General features: G+C 37.3%; 1 protein-coding gene across 9 annotated transcripts in view; it reads left to right on the top strand.

The window, feature by feature from the left end:
• CDC14B (cell division cycle 14B) overlaps positions 1 to 20533 on the top strand; it is a 100989-nt gene that overhangs the window by 62190 nt on the left and 18266 nt on the right. For all 9 annotated transcript variants that reach the window (XM_082611106.1, XM_082611105.1, XM_082611101.1 and 6 more), the window contains exons 5-11: positions 6266 to 6342; positions 11992 to 12058; positions 14643 to 14705; positions 16807 to 16894; positions 17179 to 17409; positions 19427 to 19565; positions 19738 to 19897. In XM_082611106.1, coding sequence (XP_082467232.1) covers positions 6266 to 6342; positions 11992 to 12058; positions 14643 to 14705; positions 16807 to 16894; positions 17179 to 17409; positions 19427 to 19565; positions 19738 to 19897 — 825 coding nt within the window. The remainder of the gene's footprint in view (positions 1 to 6265; positions 6343 to 11991; positions 12059 to 14642; positions 14706 to 16806; positions 16895 to 17178; positions 17410 to 19426; positions 19566 to 19737; positions 19898 to 20533) is intronic.

Raw genomic sequence — 20533 nt, forward strand, 5'->3', positions numbered from 1 at the left:
GGATCTTGCCTTTCTGGTGGGCAGGGCTGTGTCCTGTGGTGTGTTTTGGGGTATCTGTAAACTTACTATGATTTTAGGCATTTTAGTATGATTCCCTGTTAATGGATGGCATTGTGTTTCTGTTTTGCTAGTTAGTTGGCATGGGGCGTCCAGCACTGGAGCTTGCTGGTCATTGGGTGGAGCTGGGTCTTAGCGTTGAGACAGAATTCTCTGGGAGAGCTCTCGCTGATTGATATTATGTGGGGCCGGGAAGTCTCTGGTGGTCCAGTATCCTGAATTTGGCTCTCTCACCTCAGAGGCTCAGGCCTGACAAATAGGCCAGAGCATCAAGACCCTGTCAGCCATACATCTCAGAAGAAAAGGGAGAAAAAAGGAAAGAAGAAAATAATTTAAAAAATAAAGAAATAAATTTATGAAAATTAAAAAATTAAAAAATTAAAAATATAAAAGTAATTTTAAAAAAAGAGAGCATCCACACCAATATGCAAATCCACCAATGATAAGCACTAAAATCTGTACTAGATATACGTAAAAATCAGAAACAAGTCAGTCGCAGACAGCAAACCCCAAGTCTACAGTTGCACCCAAAGTCCACCACCTCAATTTTGGGATGATTCGTTGTCTGTTCAGGTATTCCACTGATGCAGGGTACCTCAAGTTGATTGTGGGGATTTAATCCACTGCTCCTGAGGCTGCATGGAGAAATTTCCCTTTCTCTTCTTTGTTCGCACAGCTCCTAGAGTTCAGCTTTGGTTTGGGCCCCACCTCTGCGTGTATGTTGCCCCAACGCTTCTGTTCCCGCACAGACAGGGTGGGATTAAAGCAGCGGCTAATTAGGGAGCTCTGGCTCACTCATGCCGGGGGAGGGAGGGGTATGGTAGTTATAATTGGAATGCAGGGCGAGCCAGTGGCGGCAGAGGCCAGCGTGATGTTGCAACAGCCTGAGGTGCACCGTGTGTTCTCCTGGGGAAGTTGCCCTGGCAGTGGCAGGCTGCACAGGCTCTGGGTAGGGGTGGGGGTGGGGGGCATGTGGATAGTGACCCGTGCTTGCACACAGGTTTCTTGGTGGCTGCAGCCGCAGCGTTAGCATTTCATGCCCGTCTCTGGGGTCCGAGCTGATATTTGCGGCTCGTGCCCATCTCTGGAGCTCGTTTAGGTGGTACTTTGCCTACTGTGGGCAGACAGGGAAGGAATCCCCTCTCCTTGCGCACCCCGAAGCAATGGTCTCTTGCCTCTTAGTCAGTTCCAGACATTTTCCTGGACTCCCTCTCAGATAGCTGTGGCGCACTAGCCCCCTTCAGGCTGTGTTCATGCAGCCAACCCCAGTCCTCTCCCTGGGGTCTGACCTCCGAAGCCCGCACCTCAGCTCCCAGCCCCAACCCGCCCCGGCGGGTGAGCAGACATGCTTTAGGCTGGTGAGTGCTGGTCGGCACCAGTCCTCTGTGTGGGAATCTCTCCACTTTGCCCTCTGCACCCCTGTTGCTGTGCTGTCCTTCTTGGCTCTGAAGCTTCCCCCCAGCCCACCCCCATCTCCACTAGTGAAGGGGCTTCCTAGTGTGTGGAAACTTTTCCTCCTTCACAGCTCCCTCCCAGAGATGCAGGTCCTGTCCCTATTCTTTTGTCTCTGTTTTTCCTTTTTTCTTTTGCCCTACCCAGGTACGTGGGGAGTTTCTTGCCTTTTGGGAAGTCTGAGTGAGGTCTTCTGCCAGTGTTCAGTAGGTGTTCTGTAGGAGTTGTTTCATATGTAGATGTATTTTTGATGTATTTGTGGAGAGGAAGGTGATCTCCATGTCTTACTCGTCCAACATCTTGAAGGTCCCCCTCAATGTTTTGGTTTTTTAAACTCTACCAGAGGCTTCTCTAAGTACATAGGTTAAACTTCAAAATGTTCTGTGGAAGAATAGAAATGAGAAGTACATGTCTAAATAACTGGGCTTTATTATTTGAGACCTGAATTGTCGGGATTAAAACTATACATGATCAAGTTGTGATCTTTTTGTTTCAGTCCACTAATTTATCCATTGCTACTTGAGGCTCTCCTAGGTTTTGAAACATCGATCAGCAATCCAAGATCAGAAGTTTTTCACAAGGGCTGGGTTAGGCAGATGGTAATTTTTTAAATGGGGGCAGTGGAATCCTAATTGCTACAATATTGTTCAGCAAAAAACCAAAACAAACAAAAAAACCCACAAAAAACAAAACCAAGAAAGTTTGTGTCATGACTTTGAAAAGCACTACCAACTTCCTAAGTATTTTCTATCCCAGTATTTTATTTTTCCTGTGAGACTGCCTTTTGCTCCTTCAGAGAGATTCCTTACCCTGGAGAGAGACAGCAGGTTCTCCTTACTCATGTTTCCTAAGCCACGGGGCTTCCTTACTTTTACATCTCTGCACTTGTCACATTTTTAAAAATTTTACCTACTTTCAACAAACTGAAATGATCAATTGCTCACTCTTTACTGTGTTACCTGCTGTATTATCTATTGCTGCCTTACAGATTACACCAACACTTAGTGACTTAAAACAACAATTAATGTTCTCTGAAACAGTTTCCATGGGGAAGGTATTTGAGATTGGCTAACTTGGGTGGGTCTGCTTCTGGATCTGGCTAGGCTGCAGTCATCTGAAGGCTTGACTGGGGCTGGAGGGTCCACTGCTCAAATGGCCCATTCACATGCCCAGCTAGTTAGCACTGGTTGTTGGCAAGGAGCCTCAGTTCCTCGCCACATGGGCTGCCCTCACAAAACAAGAACCTGATTTACTTGGAGTGAGGAGTCCTAAAGAAAGCAAGGCAAAAGCCACAACGTCCTTGTGATCTAGCTTCAGGTGTCACACTCTACCATTAATGCAGTATCCTATTGTTTACCCAGTGGTGACCTATTCATTGAGGGTGGAAATACCAGAAGATGAGCATCTCTGGGGCTGTCTTGGAAGCTGGCTACCACAGCTATTTAGTATCTCTCTTGTTCATCTCTTGTTTTCTATTTTTGGACAGCAATGTGCAGTTAGAGTGGCCATTCTATATATATAGCTTTTCATGAAAATACACTAAAAGAATTTGAGAAGCACATAACTTCTAAATTGCTGGGATCACACTGATGCATCATAAAATCTCATTGATTTAGAGTTTACTAATTTGAGAACTAATATAGGAGCCATTTTAAGGATTCTTCTCAAGTAACAAATTTATAATAATTTTAATGGGGAAGGGCTTTTGACTAGAGAAGATGAGTGGGTGTAAAATTAAGAATTATAGATTGTTAGCAAACATTTCTTTGATTGTTATATGTCTTAGTCCTTTTGGGCTGCTATAACAAAATACCAGAGGCTTTTAAACAACAGAAGTTTATTTCTCACAGTTTTGGAGCCTGGGAGCCCAAGATCAGGGTGACAGCATGGTCCAATGAGGGCTGTCACATGGTGGAAGGGCCTAGGGATCTCTCTGGAGTCCCTTTTATAAGACACTAATCCCATTCACGAGGGTTTCACTCTAATGGCTGTCTCCCAAAGGCCCCATCTCCTACTACCATCACTTTTGGGAGGTTAGGATTTCAACATATGAATTTTGGATGGGACAGAAACATTTGGACCATAGCATTATGTAAAAAACTTATTCTGAATCTGTAAATTTCCTTCAACTTATTGCATTGTACCTAAAATCTCTATGTATAAGCATTCCCCAGTTGGGTTTAAAGGTTATGTTTTTAAAAAGTTCATCACTAGGAATATAGGTTTTGTTTCTCATAGGAAAAAATGTTACATTTTTCTTGGGTTTTTTGAACTGAATTTGTATTCCAAGGCTAACCCACAATTATTTAATGTATTAGAGACTATTTCTGTTTTGAAAGTTAGAAGGAAATAATACCATTGCAATTTTAGTAATTAAAGAAACCAAGGAACTGCAATCTTGAGTTGGAGGAATTATCTTTAACCTGGTGCTTAAGAAAAAGTTTATATAATTTGAGAGAAGTTCGTATTAGAAATTTAGGGAAAATCTGAATGAGGTTTCTGGATTTCATTTAATTAATTTATTTATATTATGTATGTATATACGTACATCAGTGAATCAAATCCTATTCTTACCCTCATTGGCCTCAAGGTATTTTTTATTTGATTTTGTTTTGTTTTGTTTTTTGTTGTTGTTTATTTTTGGAGGAAATTTTTTGGAGGAGTCCTGCTAAGAAGTCCTAAAATAGAATGAGGAAATGAGAAGGCTTTCCTAAAGTTATTCATTAAGTCTTAGAAGAGAAAGGAAGCAGGTTGGAGACTAGAAGAGAATGAGTAAATGTAGAGAAGGGGGGGGGCACTAGATTTAAAAGACTTTTTAGTTTTTCTTAAAGGAACTGTTATGCTCTATTTCCAAATAAATAGTAAGACAATAGAAAGTCAATTGATAGATTGATCCTTAAAGATCTAAATAAGTAATATATAGATAAATATAATGTTGAGTGCAATTATAGATGATTTTGATTAGTTAATTCATGATAAATTACAACCTTCTCTGAGTCAGTAATATTGTACTTGAAAATTTGTTTGATACTAGGTAAGAAGGCATTCCTTTGTTCTTGGGATTGATTGTTCTTTGTGGGTTTGTATGCTGCTATAGATAAATGTTAGAAGGTTCTGTATAGTTAATTATAGTTCTGTATTATTAGATTAAATGGGATAAAATCATTTTCAGAAACCAGGGTAAACATTTCCATTTATGAGTCTTAAAACAAAATTGATAAAATGCCCTCTGGAAGCTGACTTGTTTTAAGATATATCCTTCTCTAAGTTTCAAAGATTCTTGCTGGATCTTTGATTTTTATAATTTTTCTTAATCCAATGATATATTTATATTAACTTTTTATCAATTATTTTAAAATTTCCTAACTATTATAAGTAGATTTAAGTTCAATGAATTAAGGATCGAATCTGAGTCCATATAAAAGGTATTGGGTTGGCCAAAAAGTTCATTTGGTTTTTCTGTAAGATGGGATGGAAAAACTGAATGAACTTTTTGGCCAACCCAATATGAATCTGGAGTTACAATGAAACATAAGACATGGGTTCCTACTTCAGAATGTTCACAATTTGGTTGAAGAAACAGCTCATTTATATAAATTTAAATAATGGAGATAAAAAGTTTGTAATTAAATTTTTTAGTTATTTATTTTTACTGGTCAAAATTTAAAGTGTATTTTATCCCAAAGTAAGCTTAAGAATTGAATTGAATTTGGGTAATAATATGTGTGCCAAATCTAATGCTTGTGGCCTCTCTCACCCCTTGCCTCCATGTATGGGTGGAAAATGTCCTGCCAGAAGATTCTGAGTTGAAAAAAGATGTGCCTTCGGATAGAGTGAGGGTCAGAAAGTCCAAGGCAAACTTAATTAGGGCTGGGGGATGACTTATTTAGGGGGATGACTTATTTAGAGGGATGCCAGTGGACATTCTCAAGCTCCAAGTTTCTAGAACAGGTTGCTTGTGAGGAGGAGGAGGGGGAGAAGAGAATGAGACTAGTAAAATACTTCTGCAATACTGGAAATGAGAAGACAGTGGAACAACATCTATGAACTGTTGAGAGAAAAGGACTGCAGACCTGAAATCATATACATAGTCCAGTGTCAGGGCAGAAAACAAGATACTTTGGAAATACAAAAAGATCCACCAACTGTGGACCTCAAATGCTGAAGAATTCACTTGAAGTATTCTACCAGATAAAAATTGAAGCATAACGTAGTTCTGAAGATAAAAGAAGCAAATGATAATAGTAAACAAATGAAGTTTTATAGGAAACCCGTACAATATTGTAAGTTGCTAAATCTAAATGGGTGGAGTTAATAAAAATGTTTGTTCTGCTTTTATGTTGCTCTCATCCTCCTCCCAGTCCCAGTCCCAATCCATCCCCTATCCCCATCTCCCACACACTTCTTTACTATCATTTCGGTGTATTTTTAGAAAGGACGAGGTAAAAGCATGTGCTCAGTCTAACATCTTGATTTAGAAAATCTGTTCTTGAAATGCTATACTTCTTACCACAAAAGGCTGTTGTAAAAAGTTGTTGGTCAGGGCTCTGCAAGCAGCAGAAACCAGCTAGGACAGCAGATTTAAACAAAAGGGGAATTCACTGACTGGGTAGTGGGCGACTTATAGGATCCTTGGGAAGGCTAGAGAATCAGGCTCAGTTGATTGGCTGAAGATTGTACAAAGCTTACTTCTCAGTGACAGTACTATATCTTTATTTAGAAGTAACTTGCCTTTTTCTTCTCTCTTCAAATGTAGGTTATATATTTGGGGAAAACTCCAGAAGAAGCATATAGAATATTAATGTTTGGAGATACATCCTATATTCCTTTCAGGTAAATATAAGAATGTTATGGTAGATTCATTTAATCAGGCCCTTGCCAGAAATATCTTGGTGTAGTTGTTTCTGAAAAAAGAAGACCTCATAAATAGTTATTTTGAGGTGGGTGCAAATAACACCATAGATCTAGATTACTCAACAGTGACGCCATTGACATTTTGTTGGGGGGTGGTTGTCCTGTGTACTGCAGGATGTTTAACAGCATCACTAGCCTCTGCCCACTAGATTTCAGTAACACCTTCACCCCAGAAAATTAATTGTGAAAAGCCAAAACTGTCCCCAGACATTGCCGGATGTCTATGGTGGCGCTAGTGGTAGTGGTGGTGAATCGCTCAGACATGAGAAGTCAGAACCACTCTCACTGATGGAAACTGTGCTTTGTAACCAGATGAGAATCCTGGAGTTATAGTATGCAAAATCACTGTTTTCCAGTACTGCGGAGTTTTGGTCCTGAGGAGTTAAGAGATAAGTTTTCCCCAATAATCAGGAGTTACTTCTGGGGCAGAAACGAACCCCCTTTTCCTAGGGACACAGCCAGCAGAAATAGTGGGTGAGGTTGCTAATACAACGCCACTACTTGAAAAACCAAAATGGCTGTGTCATAGAGGTGGTAGATAAGTAATGTCTTTATATAAGTTAATGACATCCTCATCCTTATGTCAAAGTTACCAGGTGATTGTGTTGAAGATATTTTGAAAAAAAACCCAAAAAACTTGTGTTTTTTTTCTTTTTTTTTAAATCAAATGAAGTTCTAAAAGTTGCTCTTCCTGTTTATCAAAACACTTGACTTAGCTGTATAATTAAATACTTGTATGGTGCTTAAGTATAATAAGTGTGGGAAATGATTTTACTCGTTGCATATTGTATTGAGAATTTCAAATATTGCATTATTCTTCCGCCTGCAAATTAGTTAATAGTTTTAGGATTGTTGCATATACCTCAAATGCCTGATTTTGCAGACATGGGCTTGCCTTTAAAGGGGAGGTTATAAACCTGACTTAACTGTGGACAAGTTTTGGGATGAGTGTCCCTAACCTTATGCAGAATCTGTCTCCTTAAATAACTCTGTAGGACTGTCCATGGATTTACTCCATGAATTAGAGATTTTTGTTAGGATAGTCTGCAGAGTTCAGTTATATATTGCACTAAAGGCTGCATGTATATTAGTGATTTAGCCAATTAGAAGAATTGCTTTGGACCCAGTATCACTCTGCCTTTCTTCCTAGCTCAGAGATCATCTTAAGTATTCTTTGTGGTGGGTAGGAAAGGATGAAGGTTACTTTCTAAACTGGAGAGTGCTCCATTTTTCTTCTCAACTTATAACAGCAACCATATACTTCCTTCAGAAGAAGTGATTGTGTTTGTGGTCCCTGAGTCATAGGCACATTGCTGTAGTGATAATTTTGTTCTACAGAACTCTTCTTTTATAATAGTAATCCTTTATAATAGTGCCATTCTTAAAGTTTATGATGCAAGGTCCTGAAACAGGGATAAGCTTACACATTTCACATAATCTAAGTAAGGATCCATGAAACATTGTTAATGTAAGAGAAGTTTTGTGTTAATTTAAATACAGGGATGAAAAATAGAATGAATGTTGTTTACTGCCATACCCATGTTTAAATTCTTAAAGTTTGGCACTGAAAAATGTAGTTAGTTGCTTCTGGTTCCAGGAACAAAAATCATTAATTCTCTAAAAAACAGGACTTAGCTAGAAGCAGTTCAGTTTTGTGAAATTTGAATCTCTGTAGTCATAGATGCCAGACATTTAATGATTCTCGAAGTGTGGCCTGTGAACTAGTGCCAATCTGTGAACTTTTTGTTACCAGCTTGTGATAAGTACAGGAATTGCGAGTAAGATTTTACAGACTTTTTAGCAATTTAATAGAGTATTTTTATGTCTGTGGAATCAAATAATAGAAGAATTTAAGCTTTTATTTATGTGTTTTTTCCTTCCATTTTTCTAATAATTCATTTTTACTTACAAAATAAGATTATTACATTATTGTGGGTATGTAATAGTACAAATATTATTGTATTTTACAAAAGTATCACCCTTTGACAGATTTAAAAATCTGTGCTTCACCACATTTTACTGTTCTGAAGAACTTACTAATTGAGAGTAGGCGGGTGGTCCAGTGGTTCCCTGGTGGTCCAGTGGTGAAGACTCCACACTCTCAATGCAGGGGACCTACGTTCAATCCCTGGTCAGGGAACTAGATCCTGCATGCCGCAACTAAAAGATCCTGTATGCCGCAACTAAAGATCCTGCACGCCACAACAAGGATCCCACGTGCTACAACTAAGACCAGGCACAGCCAAATAAATAAATAAATATTAAAAAAAAAAGAAAGTAGGCAAATCAGGATTAATAAAACCTGATAATATTTTGACAGAAATTATACTATAGTCTTTTATCTTTGCCAATTCAAGAGCATAGAATAAATATAACTGCTAACAAGGGATTCAAGAATAGTGTTCATTTGTCGTTAATAACTCCTTTTAGGCTCATAGCAATATTTAATTAGATGTAATTTAAGTTACATATAATTCTTCAACCACTGAGTTTTAAAAAAATATATATATATGATTTAATGAATTATATTAGATATTTCTCTACCTGTCTACCTGAAAAAAGTATAAAATATAGTTCAACATTTTCTTAATACTTTTGGATCATTGTTATATGAAAAGCATATACTTCTGTTCTTTGGTATTACCTATAATACTCCTTGCTTCTTAGTTGTTTTTTTTGTGTGTGTTTTTTTGGGTTTTGGGGGGGCCTCTGTTCTTTATTTTCTTGAGAGGTAGTATTGCAGAGCTGCTAATAGCTTGGCTATTGACATCAGACAGATGGGAGTTTGACTGTCCGTTCTGCCACTAATATCTCCGTGGTTCTTTACAAATGTGAGCCTTGGTCTCTTAGTCTATAAGTGGGAATGATAGTAGGATCACTCTAATGAGGTGTGAGGATTAAGTAACATCCTGCTTATGAAACCCTTGGTGCCTGATCCTTAGATAACATTTGTTAAACATTCATGTTTTTTTCCTTTTAAAAACCATGTATAACTTAGACACAATTAAAAACTCTAACTCCTATGTGTACAGAACAGTAAACTCCTACATATTTACATGTAACTACCATCCAGTTCAAGATACAGAAAATTGTCAGCCCCCATGAAGATTCTCTTTTACCCCCTTTCTAAAAGTTTTTCTTATCTTTTAATGTCATATAAATGGATTCATACAGTATACATTTTTGGAGAGCTGGGATCTAGTGTTTTAAATATATAATGTCTGTGAGATTTATCCATGTGGTGGCAGGTATTAGTATCAATAGTTTGTCTTATTTTTATTGCTTTTGTAGCATTCCATTCTATGAATATACCACAATTTATTTGTCCATTATCCTTTTGATGGATACTTGGGTTATTTGTAGTTTTAGGCTATTATGAATGCAAGCTGCTATGAAAACTGTTATTTTTTTTAAACTAGTATTTGACATTGTTTTGCAGTTTCTAAGCAGTATTCCTTTATTGATTCTCATCTGCTTTTCCAAGTTTGTTAAATGATCTGTGACAAGGTTTTCCCCCTCACAAAGGCTTATATCCAGATTCATAGCTGCTATTTTACCATTTTGAAGAAGTCTGATTGCTTGGGTGGGAGGAAGGAGGTGTGGATGTGTTTAAAGTTGGAGGTGTTAATGAAATAAACATGAGTGAATAAAGAAAGATTCTTGTCTATTCAGATAATGTGGCAGAACTTTATCCAAGCTCAGATCAAAGCTTGACTAGAGCAGGGCTTGGCCCACAGTAGGTTTATTCAAAGTTATGCATTGAATAAATGCATCAAGTTGTCACAAAAACTGAATCAACATGCCTTTAACTTGATTGGAAAAGAATTATCATAGGTTAAGAAGATAATAATCATAGCTAACTGAGGAGACATGGTGAAAAACATTGGGATGCAATTTGAGAGTTCATCGTCTTTCCACTGATAATTTTGATTTAGACTAAGCTACTTCATTTTCCTACCTTAGCTTCCTTATCTTAGAAACATTCCTTATTCCATGAAACAATTACTTGTACAAAACATTATTTGTGTTGATCCTGTAAGTCAGTGGTTCTTAAACTTGAACATATATCACAATAACCTGGAGGACCCAGCCCCACCCCTAGAACTGGTCTGGGTTGGAGCTTGAGAATTAGCATTTCTAACAAGTGGGGTGGATGTTGGTGCTCCTTGCCCAGGGAGTATATTTTGAGAACTAATGCTGCAGGTCATTTTATTTTTCTCCTTCCTGAGTATTGCCAGTAAGCTATTGGTAAAAATCATTTTCTCAGTTGCATTGAGACCTTTCCTAGCTTTTGGAAGAGCAGCATTTAAATTCAAAAGCTTACAGAACAAAAATGGCACATTGTAAGGCCTTGCGTCCAGTCCTCATGAAGCCTAACATACACTGAAGTAAATCTAACCAATTCAGACAGTAATGTCTAAAACTGTCTTAGCTAAAAAGGATGCCCTTTTCTTTGATGTTAATGTTGCTATAATAGTCTATATTCTTAAAGTTTGTACAAGAACTAAACATTTTAAATGTGCCTTAATTTTTCAGGTCAGTGAATTACAGTGTGAAAACCCAACCATGGCAGACAATTAATTATGGCTCCAGTAGCAGCCTGGTTCCACATAGGGACCAAATAAGTACCATTCTGATAGGCACAGTTGCTTGGCATGCCTAGAATGATCATAATAAAATACATTTTTGTCTTACCTAATTCTTAAAATTTTCTCTTTATAATGAAATGACTCAAGTTAGCCAAAAAGGAGAAGCAGGTGGGAATGGAGGAGTACCTTATTTTTCTGGACAAAATCTTAACTGACATAAGACATTTGTAGTAAGATTACTAACAGGTGTTGATGCAGTGTTGGGTGGGGCTGTCTAACTTAATTTAAGCACTTCTCCAATGTAGAGTGATTCTCCTAACAGTAGTTGACTCCTTAGTTTCTGTGGTTTTATTGGTACTGTTGTCCTTTAAGAACCAGAAAGAAGTTATCCAGTTAAATTGTTAAAAAGTATAAGAGCATAATGAGAGGAGCAAAATGCTTTTCAGCTTGCACCTATTATTTCAAATATTATCTTGCTTTCCAAATTTTTTTTGCTACGTGGATGGAGATAAACACACACACACATGCACACACAACATGCATATACAGAATCAAAAAGCAGTCTTTCCTGCTAACAGTTTGACACAGTATTCTCCAGTTGGAAGAAAAAATTCAAATGTCTTTCCCTTTTGAGGGGAGGAGTACATACTATTGAGAAGCTGAACTCAAGAAGGAACTTTTGAAGCTCAACTATTAAAGCCAAAAACAGTCTAGAGAGATCATTTGAAATTTAAGATGTGGTCATTATTGATCCACATCTATAAAACAGTGTCTACTGGAATAGGTAGAAATTACAATGAACTGTATAACAGTGACTTATCCTTTATTTTAAAACCAAAAGGCAAGAATTCTTTTTTTTTTGAGACTGATCCTGAGTATGTGTTTGATTTTAAATTCGAATCAACTTTGTCTTGAGATAAGTGTACAGCAGAAAATTAAATTAACTGAGCTATGTATTTCAATACTTTTGGAATTTCAGAGATGCTGCCTATGGGAGTTGCAATTTCTACATTACACTTCTTGACTGTTTTTATGCAGTAAAGAAGGTAAGTGACTCATAGGATACACCCAGTGTTGTGCTGGAGAACTTAAGTACAGTGCAAGGAAGACAGGCCTTCTTCCCCAAAGATCTTCCAAGATGTATATGATGTGATAGGTATCCCATTTCCCTGCCAACATTAGAATGACACTAAACTAGAAAACAGATTATTCTGAATCTGAGTGCTTCTGTGCATGAGTTGGGGGAAAAGCCACTTGAACACAGGGAACAATAAGAAACAGTTTTGTAATTAGGTTCTAAATTCAGAATTGGTTTTGAATGTGTTATGATTTCAAAGAAAAACAAGAAGTAAATAGGTTACTGGTTTCTAAGTTCTCTTTGATTTATGTATTTTATGGGTCTGATTCCCATCAATTCTGTTTACAACAGACATTTCTATAACACAGTAACTGTCAAATACTTTTTGTATCTTCAAGCATTCAATTTCTAGTTCAACAGAAGTATTTGAGTAGCCCATTGGTTTGTTACTAGGTTTTATATAATACTAAGTATAGGTCACTACTGCTTTGTGAAAGCTATTTAAAAATAACTCCTGTGTTTTATAACCAGGGCTACTTGCTGTCTTTGACTCCGGGGGACAACCGTCATACCACATTCTAAATAAACAGGGTCCCCTAGAGTCATGTGACGCAGCAGACCCTGGTTATAACACTCACTCCCTCGGGTATATTTCTTGAACATCAGGGCCGTGCAAGAAACTAGAATTGTCAGTCAGTAGCCCTTGGATCAAATAAGCCTTCAAAAACATCTCAAGTTTGTGTGACTTGTATTTTCAGAGGCAAAAGGAACCCAGGTTTACTTTCTTGTATAATGAAACATGGTGGCTTTCTGAGAATTTTGACAGAAATTTTATGGGTTAAACTGAGAGACCTAATTAGTATACAAATTCAGAGATTAATTATTATATCTTTTTTCCTATATAAGGCAATGAGGATGGACCTTAATTCTGGGGCCGAGTCCAGCAACTCGGGGGTGTATGGAGCTGATGGAGGTAGTTGCTGCAGGCTCTGAGACAGCTCCATGAGGCCGCAGTTTAGGCAGGTCATGGGCAGAGGAGGTGATCAGGAGATGGAGGGACAGTAGGTATAGATGACCCCTTCTAGTTACAGTTACAGTCCTTGCCAGATGGACCCCAGGGAACTGCTGATGTAGCCAGCCATCCTTGTCCTTGATCCTAGGGCTCCCTTCTCTCCGCTCCCAGCACCTTTAAAAAAAAAAAGAAAGAAAAGAAGAAGAAACACTTATGAGGGCCTTGGAAATGGTCTACTATAACATTGGCTTTGTTTTTATCAGATGTTATATCCAAAGTTTAATTAGCTATAAGTATAGATCAAAGATTGCTTTTTTCATGCTACATTTAATTTTATTCAAGAGACAACAGCTTCTGATTTTCCATTTAAACATTTTCTGTTTGTGACTGATCTTGAATATTATTGTGTATTTGAAATTTTTATAAATGTATCAATAATTATGTCTTGATTTTAGTAGTGCTTTTTTAAAGTGCTACTTCTACTTCCTTATGAAATTCAAATAATAGAAATTCCCTGCAAAGTGATACATTTTATGGTATCATTCTGTTATTTTATTGTATCACTCTGTTGTTGTATTATTATGTTATTGTATCGCTCTAGTCCAAATATGACATATATTGGGTACTCCAAATTCAAAGAAATAAAATTCATCGTGGATTTGGTCTTGGAATTAGGACTTAAGCAACTATATTTTATAAAATGAGTTTTTTTTGTTTGGTATTATAGCCTTCTTATTTCTCATTCATATTTCAGTAGTTTACATTTTGCACACTGGGTTTGCAGAATCACCCCTTTTGAACCAAGAATACCTTCTTGATCAAGAATTGTTGCTTACATACTGTCTGGCTCAGTAAGCTGGGAGAACGGTTGTCAGAGGCCGCCAGCTTGTCCTTGTCTCAGAAAATAGATACTGTGCTCATTTTGCTTAGCATGCTCTGCCCATTGCAACTCAGAGTGAGGCTACAGAGTAGAAGAGAAAATTCATGTATTTTTCCTTATTGAAAGAAGGTTTTTTTCCCTCAAAATTTTGCATTTTAGTGTTGATCTCTGGGCTGTTTTTAGTATAGGGAACATTAATCTTTTAATTCAAGACTGTTCAGAATTTGAAAGTGAAGATGTTTATGAAGTGTGTGGGATTTGTTTGATATAAACTAACCCATGGTTTCTTTCCTTTTTATTATTTATTTAGCAACCATTGGGTTATTCATTATATTTGAAGCCTGAATGATGTTGATCTAATAAACTAGTAGGATTACTTTGAAGGCCTGATTATTTAGATCTTGCATGGATAGGATGACTGATGAAGGAAAATAAAAAATAAAATTTCATTAAAATAAATATTGTTATAACTAATTTTCCTGATAATGGAAGCATTTAAAAGACATAGCTGACCTCCTTTGAAAACTACCCAATGGAACATAATCTAAATATAATAGTGTTTTTCTGGGGTGCCTCCTGATACTTATTATTAAGAAATTGGATTGGAAACTGTTTCCGTATTTGCATCTTTGTTATTAAAAGCTTTCCTTTGGATTTTAGGCAATGCAGTATGGCTTCCTCAATTTCAACTCGTTTAACCTTGATGAATATGAATACTATGAAGTAAGTTTTCAAGGATATTGTTTTTAACTCTTTTATGCATGTTTTACTTCCAAAAAGTAATATTCTTATTTTTTGAAAAATCAAACAATTTAGGTGTGTGTAGAGTGAAAAAAACTCAAGTCTTTTTTTTCTCTTATTCCTGTTTCTGCCGTCCTAGTTCATATTGATTTTTGCATTTGATACATCTTTCCAGAGTGAATGAGTGTGCTCTGGTATTTTTCTTTAATTTTTGGTTTAAATTTTTTTATTATTGATGACTTTCATACAGTGATTAAATGAGATAATGTTTGTTAAACCCTTAGCATAGGATCTGATGAAATGAATAGCCATTATACATCTAATTAACTCAAAAATATTTGTTTTTGTCAGAACCTATTGTTTCTGTGAAGTCAAGACACGTTTGGATGCAAATTACAAAAAGTAAACACAAATGGCTTAAATAAAATGGGGAAAATTTATTGATTTACGTAAATAAAAAGTCCAGGAGCTAGTGTAACTTCACTCATGACCAGATTCAGGTACTCAAGCACTTACCAGAAATTGGGCTGAAGCTAGTTTTGTTCCAAGGTCAGTTCTCCCCAGCTGGGATAAAGATGGCTACCAACAGCTTTGACCTACCCTTTTGATTTACCCAACTCATTGGAAAAGAAAATTCATAGCTCCAGCAGAAGACTCTCGAATTCCTCTCCTTAGCCTGGCTTAGATCATGTCTCTAGCCCTGAACTAGGTTGTGTTTTTGGTGAGTGTGGGGGATGAGTAGGTGTAGAATACTTTGGCCATCACAGCAGTGGAATCAGGTCAGCCCTATCAAACCATACAGACCAAGAAAGGTGGGGTGGGGGGGCACAGAGAGGAGAGAGTCCAGGCAGGCAAAACCACAGGTGTCCTCTGTGTTTTTTAATGTAGTGTATTTTTTTTTTAATGAGTAATTTGATTCTCCATTCTACCTTTCAGTAGATAATGAGTAAGATGTTATGCTAAAGGTCTTTTCCAGCCAAGAATACTTGTGGAATCTTGTTTTTTGTTTTGTTTTTTTTTTTTGAATCCTGCTATAGTTATCTTGAGCAGACAGTCTCACTAATATTGGAGTGATTCCACAGACAGCACTTTATTCAGCAGTATCTTGAATCCTCAGATAACTGTTCTTTCACAATCAATTTTTAAAGTAACTATTATTTTAAACTCCTAAGTATAACTGAACTATTTTATTGATAAATTGGGTTAATAGTTACTACTAGTCATTACTGTGATGTACCAAACATATAAAAGCATATTGTGTGATTCATTAGGCCAACGCTGCCTTTACTTCTCTGCAATAGCAGTACATTTATAAAGTACAATACACATCAATATTTATTTACCATCTTAACTATTGAATATAATTGAATTGTTAACACCATTTTTTGTGCTTCTCCTTATAAAATTAAACATTTAAAATAAAATATACTTTCTCTTTTTAGATAAGCAAAACTAATAAAAACACCAGTTGGTATTCCCTCAGTGTAGCACAGTGATGCCTTTATGTGTTTTTTACTAAGGAGTAATATAGGTGCTAATTAGCTTCCCTCTCGCTAATGCAGAAATTGCAGCATTGCGGAAGAGTAGCAGGGTCACCCACAAATGTCGTTTACTTTCAGTGAAACTGCATTGAGACACAGGGTAGCTACAGACCACCATGGTAGCTTTGTTTAGTCTCTATAAGTATATTTAGAAATTTTGGATTAGTGTTTTTCATTGATTCCACGATGCCCATTTTATCCTGTTTTGAATAGGAATTCTCTGAATTCAGGATATATCTTACAATCTATGATGCCTGTGATTCAATGAAATCTATCACACATTTCTCATTAAAAACTCCAAACTTCTGGTTTTACTTCAAAATCAGAACATGTGGCAATACTTGTCCTCATTCCTGCTTACATCTTTTAGCATGGAATGAACTCATCAATTCCCTTGGCTGATAATTAAGTCAAATAAATCAGTTTTGGGTTACTTGCCTGGCCTATAGATCTTAAGGGAACTCTTGATTTATTTCTTACCTGTTCTTAGGTACACTTATACATACACATACATTGATCTTGTTTTGGTCTTCCCTTTGCAGAAAGCAGAAAATGGAGATTTAAATTGGATAATACCAGACCGATTTCTTGCCTTCTGTGGACCTCATTCAAGAACCAGACTTGAAAGTGGTATGCAAACACATGGGACCAGTATAGTTCTGTTATTAAAAGTATCCATCCAGTATTTTCTTTTAAAAGAGGCCAAAGCTCGACTGTCTTAATTAAGTGTACTTGGACATTTTAGCACATCATCTGCCTGGATTTTAACTTTTTAGATTTATTTTTTTCACAGTTATAATCAAACTGGTATTCAATCCCCAGTCCAGACACCGTTTCCACCCAGTTACAAGTGAAATTGTTATCCATTGTTTTCTTTCTGCATTTTACAGCATCTGGTGAATTTCTTTCTGTAGGTTACCACCAACATTCTCCTGAGGTTTATATTCCATATTTTAAGAATCACAATGTTACTACCATTATTCGTCTGAATAAAAGGATGTATGATGCCAAACGCTTTACGAACGCTGGTTTCGACCACTATGATCTTTTCTTTGCGGATGGCAGCACCCCTACTGATGCCATTGTTAAAGAATTTCTGGATATTTGTGAAAATGCAGAGGGTGCCATTGCAGTACACTGTAAAGGTATGTTTCTAGTGTTGGTTAAAAAATGGTGGACGTGAATGTATATGTGTGTAGAAACACACCATACTCGTTTAGATTATATGCAAGGACACATGAAGATGCCTTTGTTTTTTATAGAGTGCTTTTTTTTCCTTTTGTGATTTACTTTTTTTTCTTAAAACCATTTTACTGAGGTATGACTGGCATAAAAAGGCTGTACATATAAAGAATGCTTTTAAAACCCTAATTTCATATGGAAAGTATAGTAAATTAAGTTGTATTCATGGGTAATACTACAAAGGCTTATCACATTCATTTATTCATCAAATATCTATTCAGTGCCTACTTTGGTAGGTTCTGGCATATGTCAGTGAGCAGAGCAGACTCCAAGAGCTTATCTTTTGGACTTTATATTCTAACAAGTTGCTAGGCTTTCAGCAGCTAGAACAGTGCTTGGCACTTAATAAATATTTATTGAATGAATGTGACACTTTGCTTATGAATTTAAATCTCCTTTGCTAATTATCCAAGGTTGTCACTCAGAAGTTCTACCTTCCACAAAGCACTAGAACACAATTCAGCCAGGTTTTTTTTGCCACTTTCTAACAAGGATTGCCTTTCTTCCGGTTTCCATGTGAGTCCGCTGGAATCACCATTAACGTCTGTATTCCTCCTACTAACAGCCCCTTCAAGGCAATCTAGGTTTTTTCTTTCTTTTTTTTTTTTTATTTAACATCTTTATTGGAGTATAATTTCTTTACAATGGTGTGTTTATCTAGGTTTTTTCTAACATGTGCCTTAAAACTCTCCCAGCCTTTAGAATTCCAATGCCAAAGTCACTTCCACATTTTTACATAATGTTTCAGTAGCATGCCACTTCACAAAATCTGTATTAGTGGGAGTTTTCCAGAGAAACAACTAGTAGGATGTATATATAGAGAGAAGGAGATTTATTATAAGGAATTGGCTTATGTGACTATATAGGCTGGTGAGCATAAAACCTGCAGTGTGGACTGGCAGGCTGGAGACCCAGTAGAGCCAATGGTGCAGTTGCAGTCCAAAGGCTGTCTGGTAGAGAATTCCCTCTATCTTTGGGAAGCAAGTATTTTTGTTCTGTTCAGACTTTCAACTGATTGGATGAGGCCCACACACATTACGGAGGGCAGTTGGCTTACTCAAAGTCTACCAATTTCATCCAAATACACCTGCCAGGTTGACACATAAAATTAACCATCACAGAAGGTAATGATACTAGTCTAGACGAGAGTAAAGGAGGACAGCAGGAATAGAGTGGGAAAAAAAGTCCATGTGCAAATAGGTATAAAAGTAGAGTAGAAAAAACAGTTGGATGAGGGAGAAAGTACAAGATTTTAAGCCTGTATTTTTGGAAAGATGGTTGTTCCATTAACTGAAAACCCACAGTATAAAACACTGCACTTACTGAGAATCATCACTTAGAAAGTGATTTTCAATCTTGGCAAATCATAGAATCATGTGAGGGATTTTAGGAATCTCTGTGTCCAGGCTGCATCACATACCAATTAAAACTCTCCAGTTGGGCTTCCCTGGTGGCACAGTGATTAAGAATCCGCCTGCCAATGCAGGGGACACGGGTTCAAAACCCTCGGCCGGGAAGATCCCACATGCTGCGGAGCAACTAAGCCCATGTGCCACAGCTACTGAGCCTGTGCTCTAGAGCCGCGAGCCACAACTCCTGAAGCCCTGGTGCCTAGAGCCCGTGCTCTGCAACAAGAGAAGCCACCGCAGTGAGAAGCCCTTGCACTGCAACGAAGAGTAGCCCCCGCTCACCACAACTAGAGAAAGCCTGCACACAGCAACAAAGACCCAATGCAGCCTAAAATAAATAAATAATAATAAAAACAAAAAAACTCTCCAGTTGATTGTACTGTGCATCAAAACATGAGAACCACTGTTGAGGGGAGCAGAATCATGGGAAGCTTTTTAAAAAAATTCTACCTGCCCAACAAAATTCTGGAGCACATGACACCAGGTCTCATTGGTTTGTTTCTTTTCCTAGCTGGCCTTGGACGAACAGGCACTTTGATAGCCTGCTACATCATGAAGCATTACAGGATGACAGCAACCGAGGCCATTGCTTGGGTCAGAATCTGCAGACCTGGCTCAGTGATTGGACCTCAGCAACAATTTTTGATGACGTAAGTGGATGGAGAGCTTTTGTAATTCCTCAGGAACGCATGGGTCTGGAAAGTGATGGGAAGTAGAGTTTTCCTTAGGCTCCAGTAACAGCAGATAGTCTAGTAGGAGAAAGTTGTTTGTATGTATCTTTCTGGAAGGCTGTATTTTAATATTGTTACTTAAATACTGTAGGAAACAGGCAAGCCTCTGGATGGAAGGTGACTATTTTCGTCAAAAGTTAAAGGGTCAGGAGAATGGAAAACACAGAGCAGCTGTCTCAAAACTCCTCTTGGCTGTTGATGACATTTCAATCAATGGGGTCGAGAATCAAGACAAGCAAGAACGTGAACTGGTAATCGAACCACCCCCATCACACTGTTGTCATTGCTTTAGTGCTGTTGAGAACTTTTTAGGGCATGGAGAAAATTGTAGATAAAAATAATAAAGCACATTTTGAGGGCTTATCATCACACATTTTTTTATACTTATTGCCCTCTCTAGGAACTTTTTAGTCAAAACAGTTAAAACGAGGTTATGTGTCCATAAAACTAAAGTTTATTTTTTGTTTACTCACAAGGCACTGGTGATAAAAAGAGGTATGTGAAGTACACTCTTTAGATGGACCTCGTGACACCCCTTTCCCCCATTTTTTCCCTATTTCATGGTAGCTGATTTAGGGAACCAGTTGTTCTCAGATGGGGAACTTTAAAGAACCAAGAGTTTAGGGGGTAGCAGTATTATATCAAGTGGTGGTAAGTAGATTGTGGAATTTAAAAGAGTGTTTTCAATACTGAAAACCCATTATGCCTCTTCAGTGTCAAAATGTTTTATAACAAGAGTGCGATTGGGTTCTTTGTCTATGGAAGTCAACTTTTGGTTGTCTTGAATTGTGTCCTGTACCTTTATTTTGAAAGCAGCAAAATATTTTAGAGTTCATCAGAATGTTGAAGTATATTTATATGTGTCTATGTATGAGCTATACGGGTAA

The sequence above is a fragment of the Mesoplodon mirus genome (assembly GCF_964341445.2).
Source record: "Mesoplodon mirus genome assembly, chromosome: 1".
NCBI classification, from domain to species: Eukaryota; Metazoa; Chordata; class Mammalia; order Artiodactyla; family Ziphiidae; genus Mesoplodon; species Mesoplodon mirus.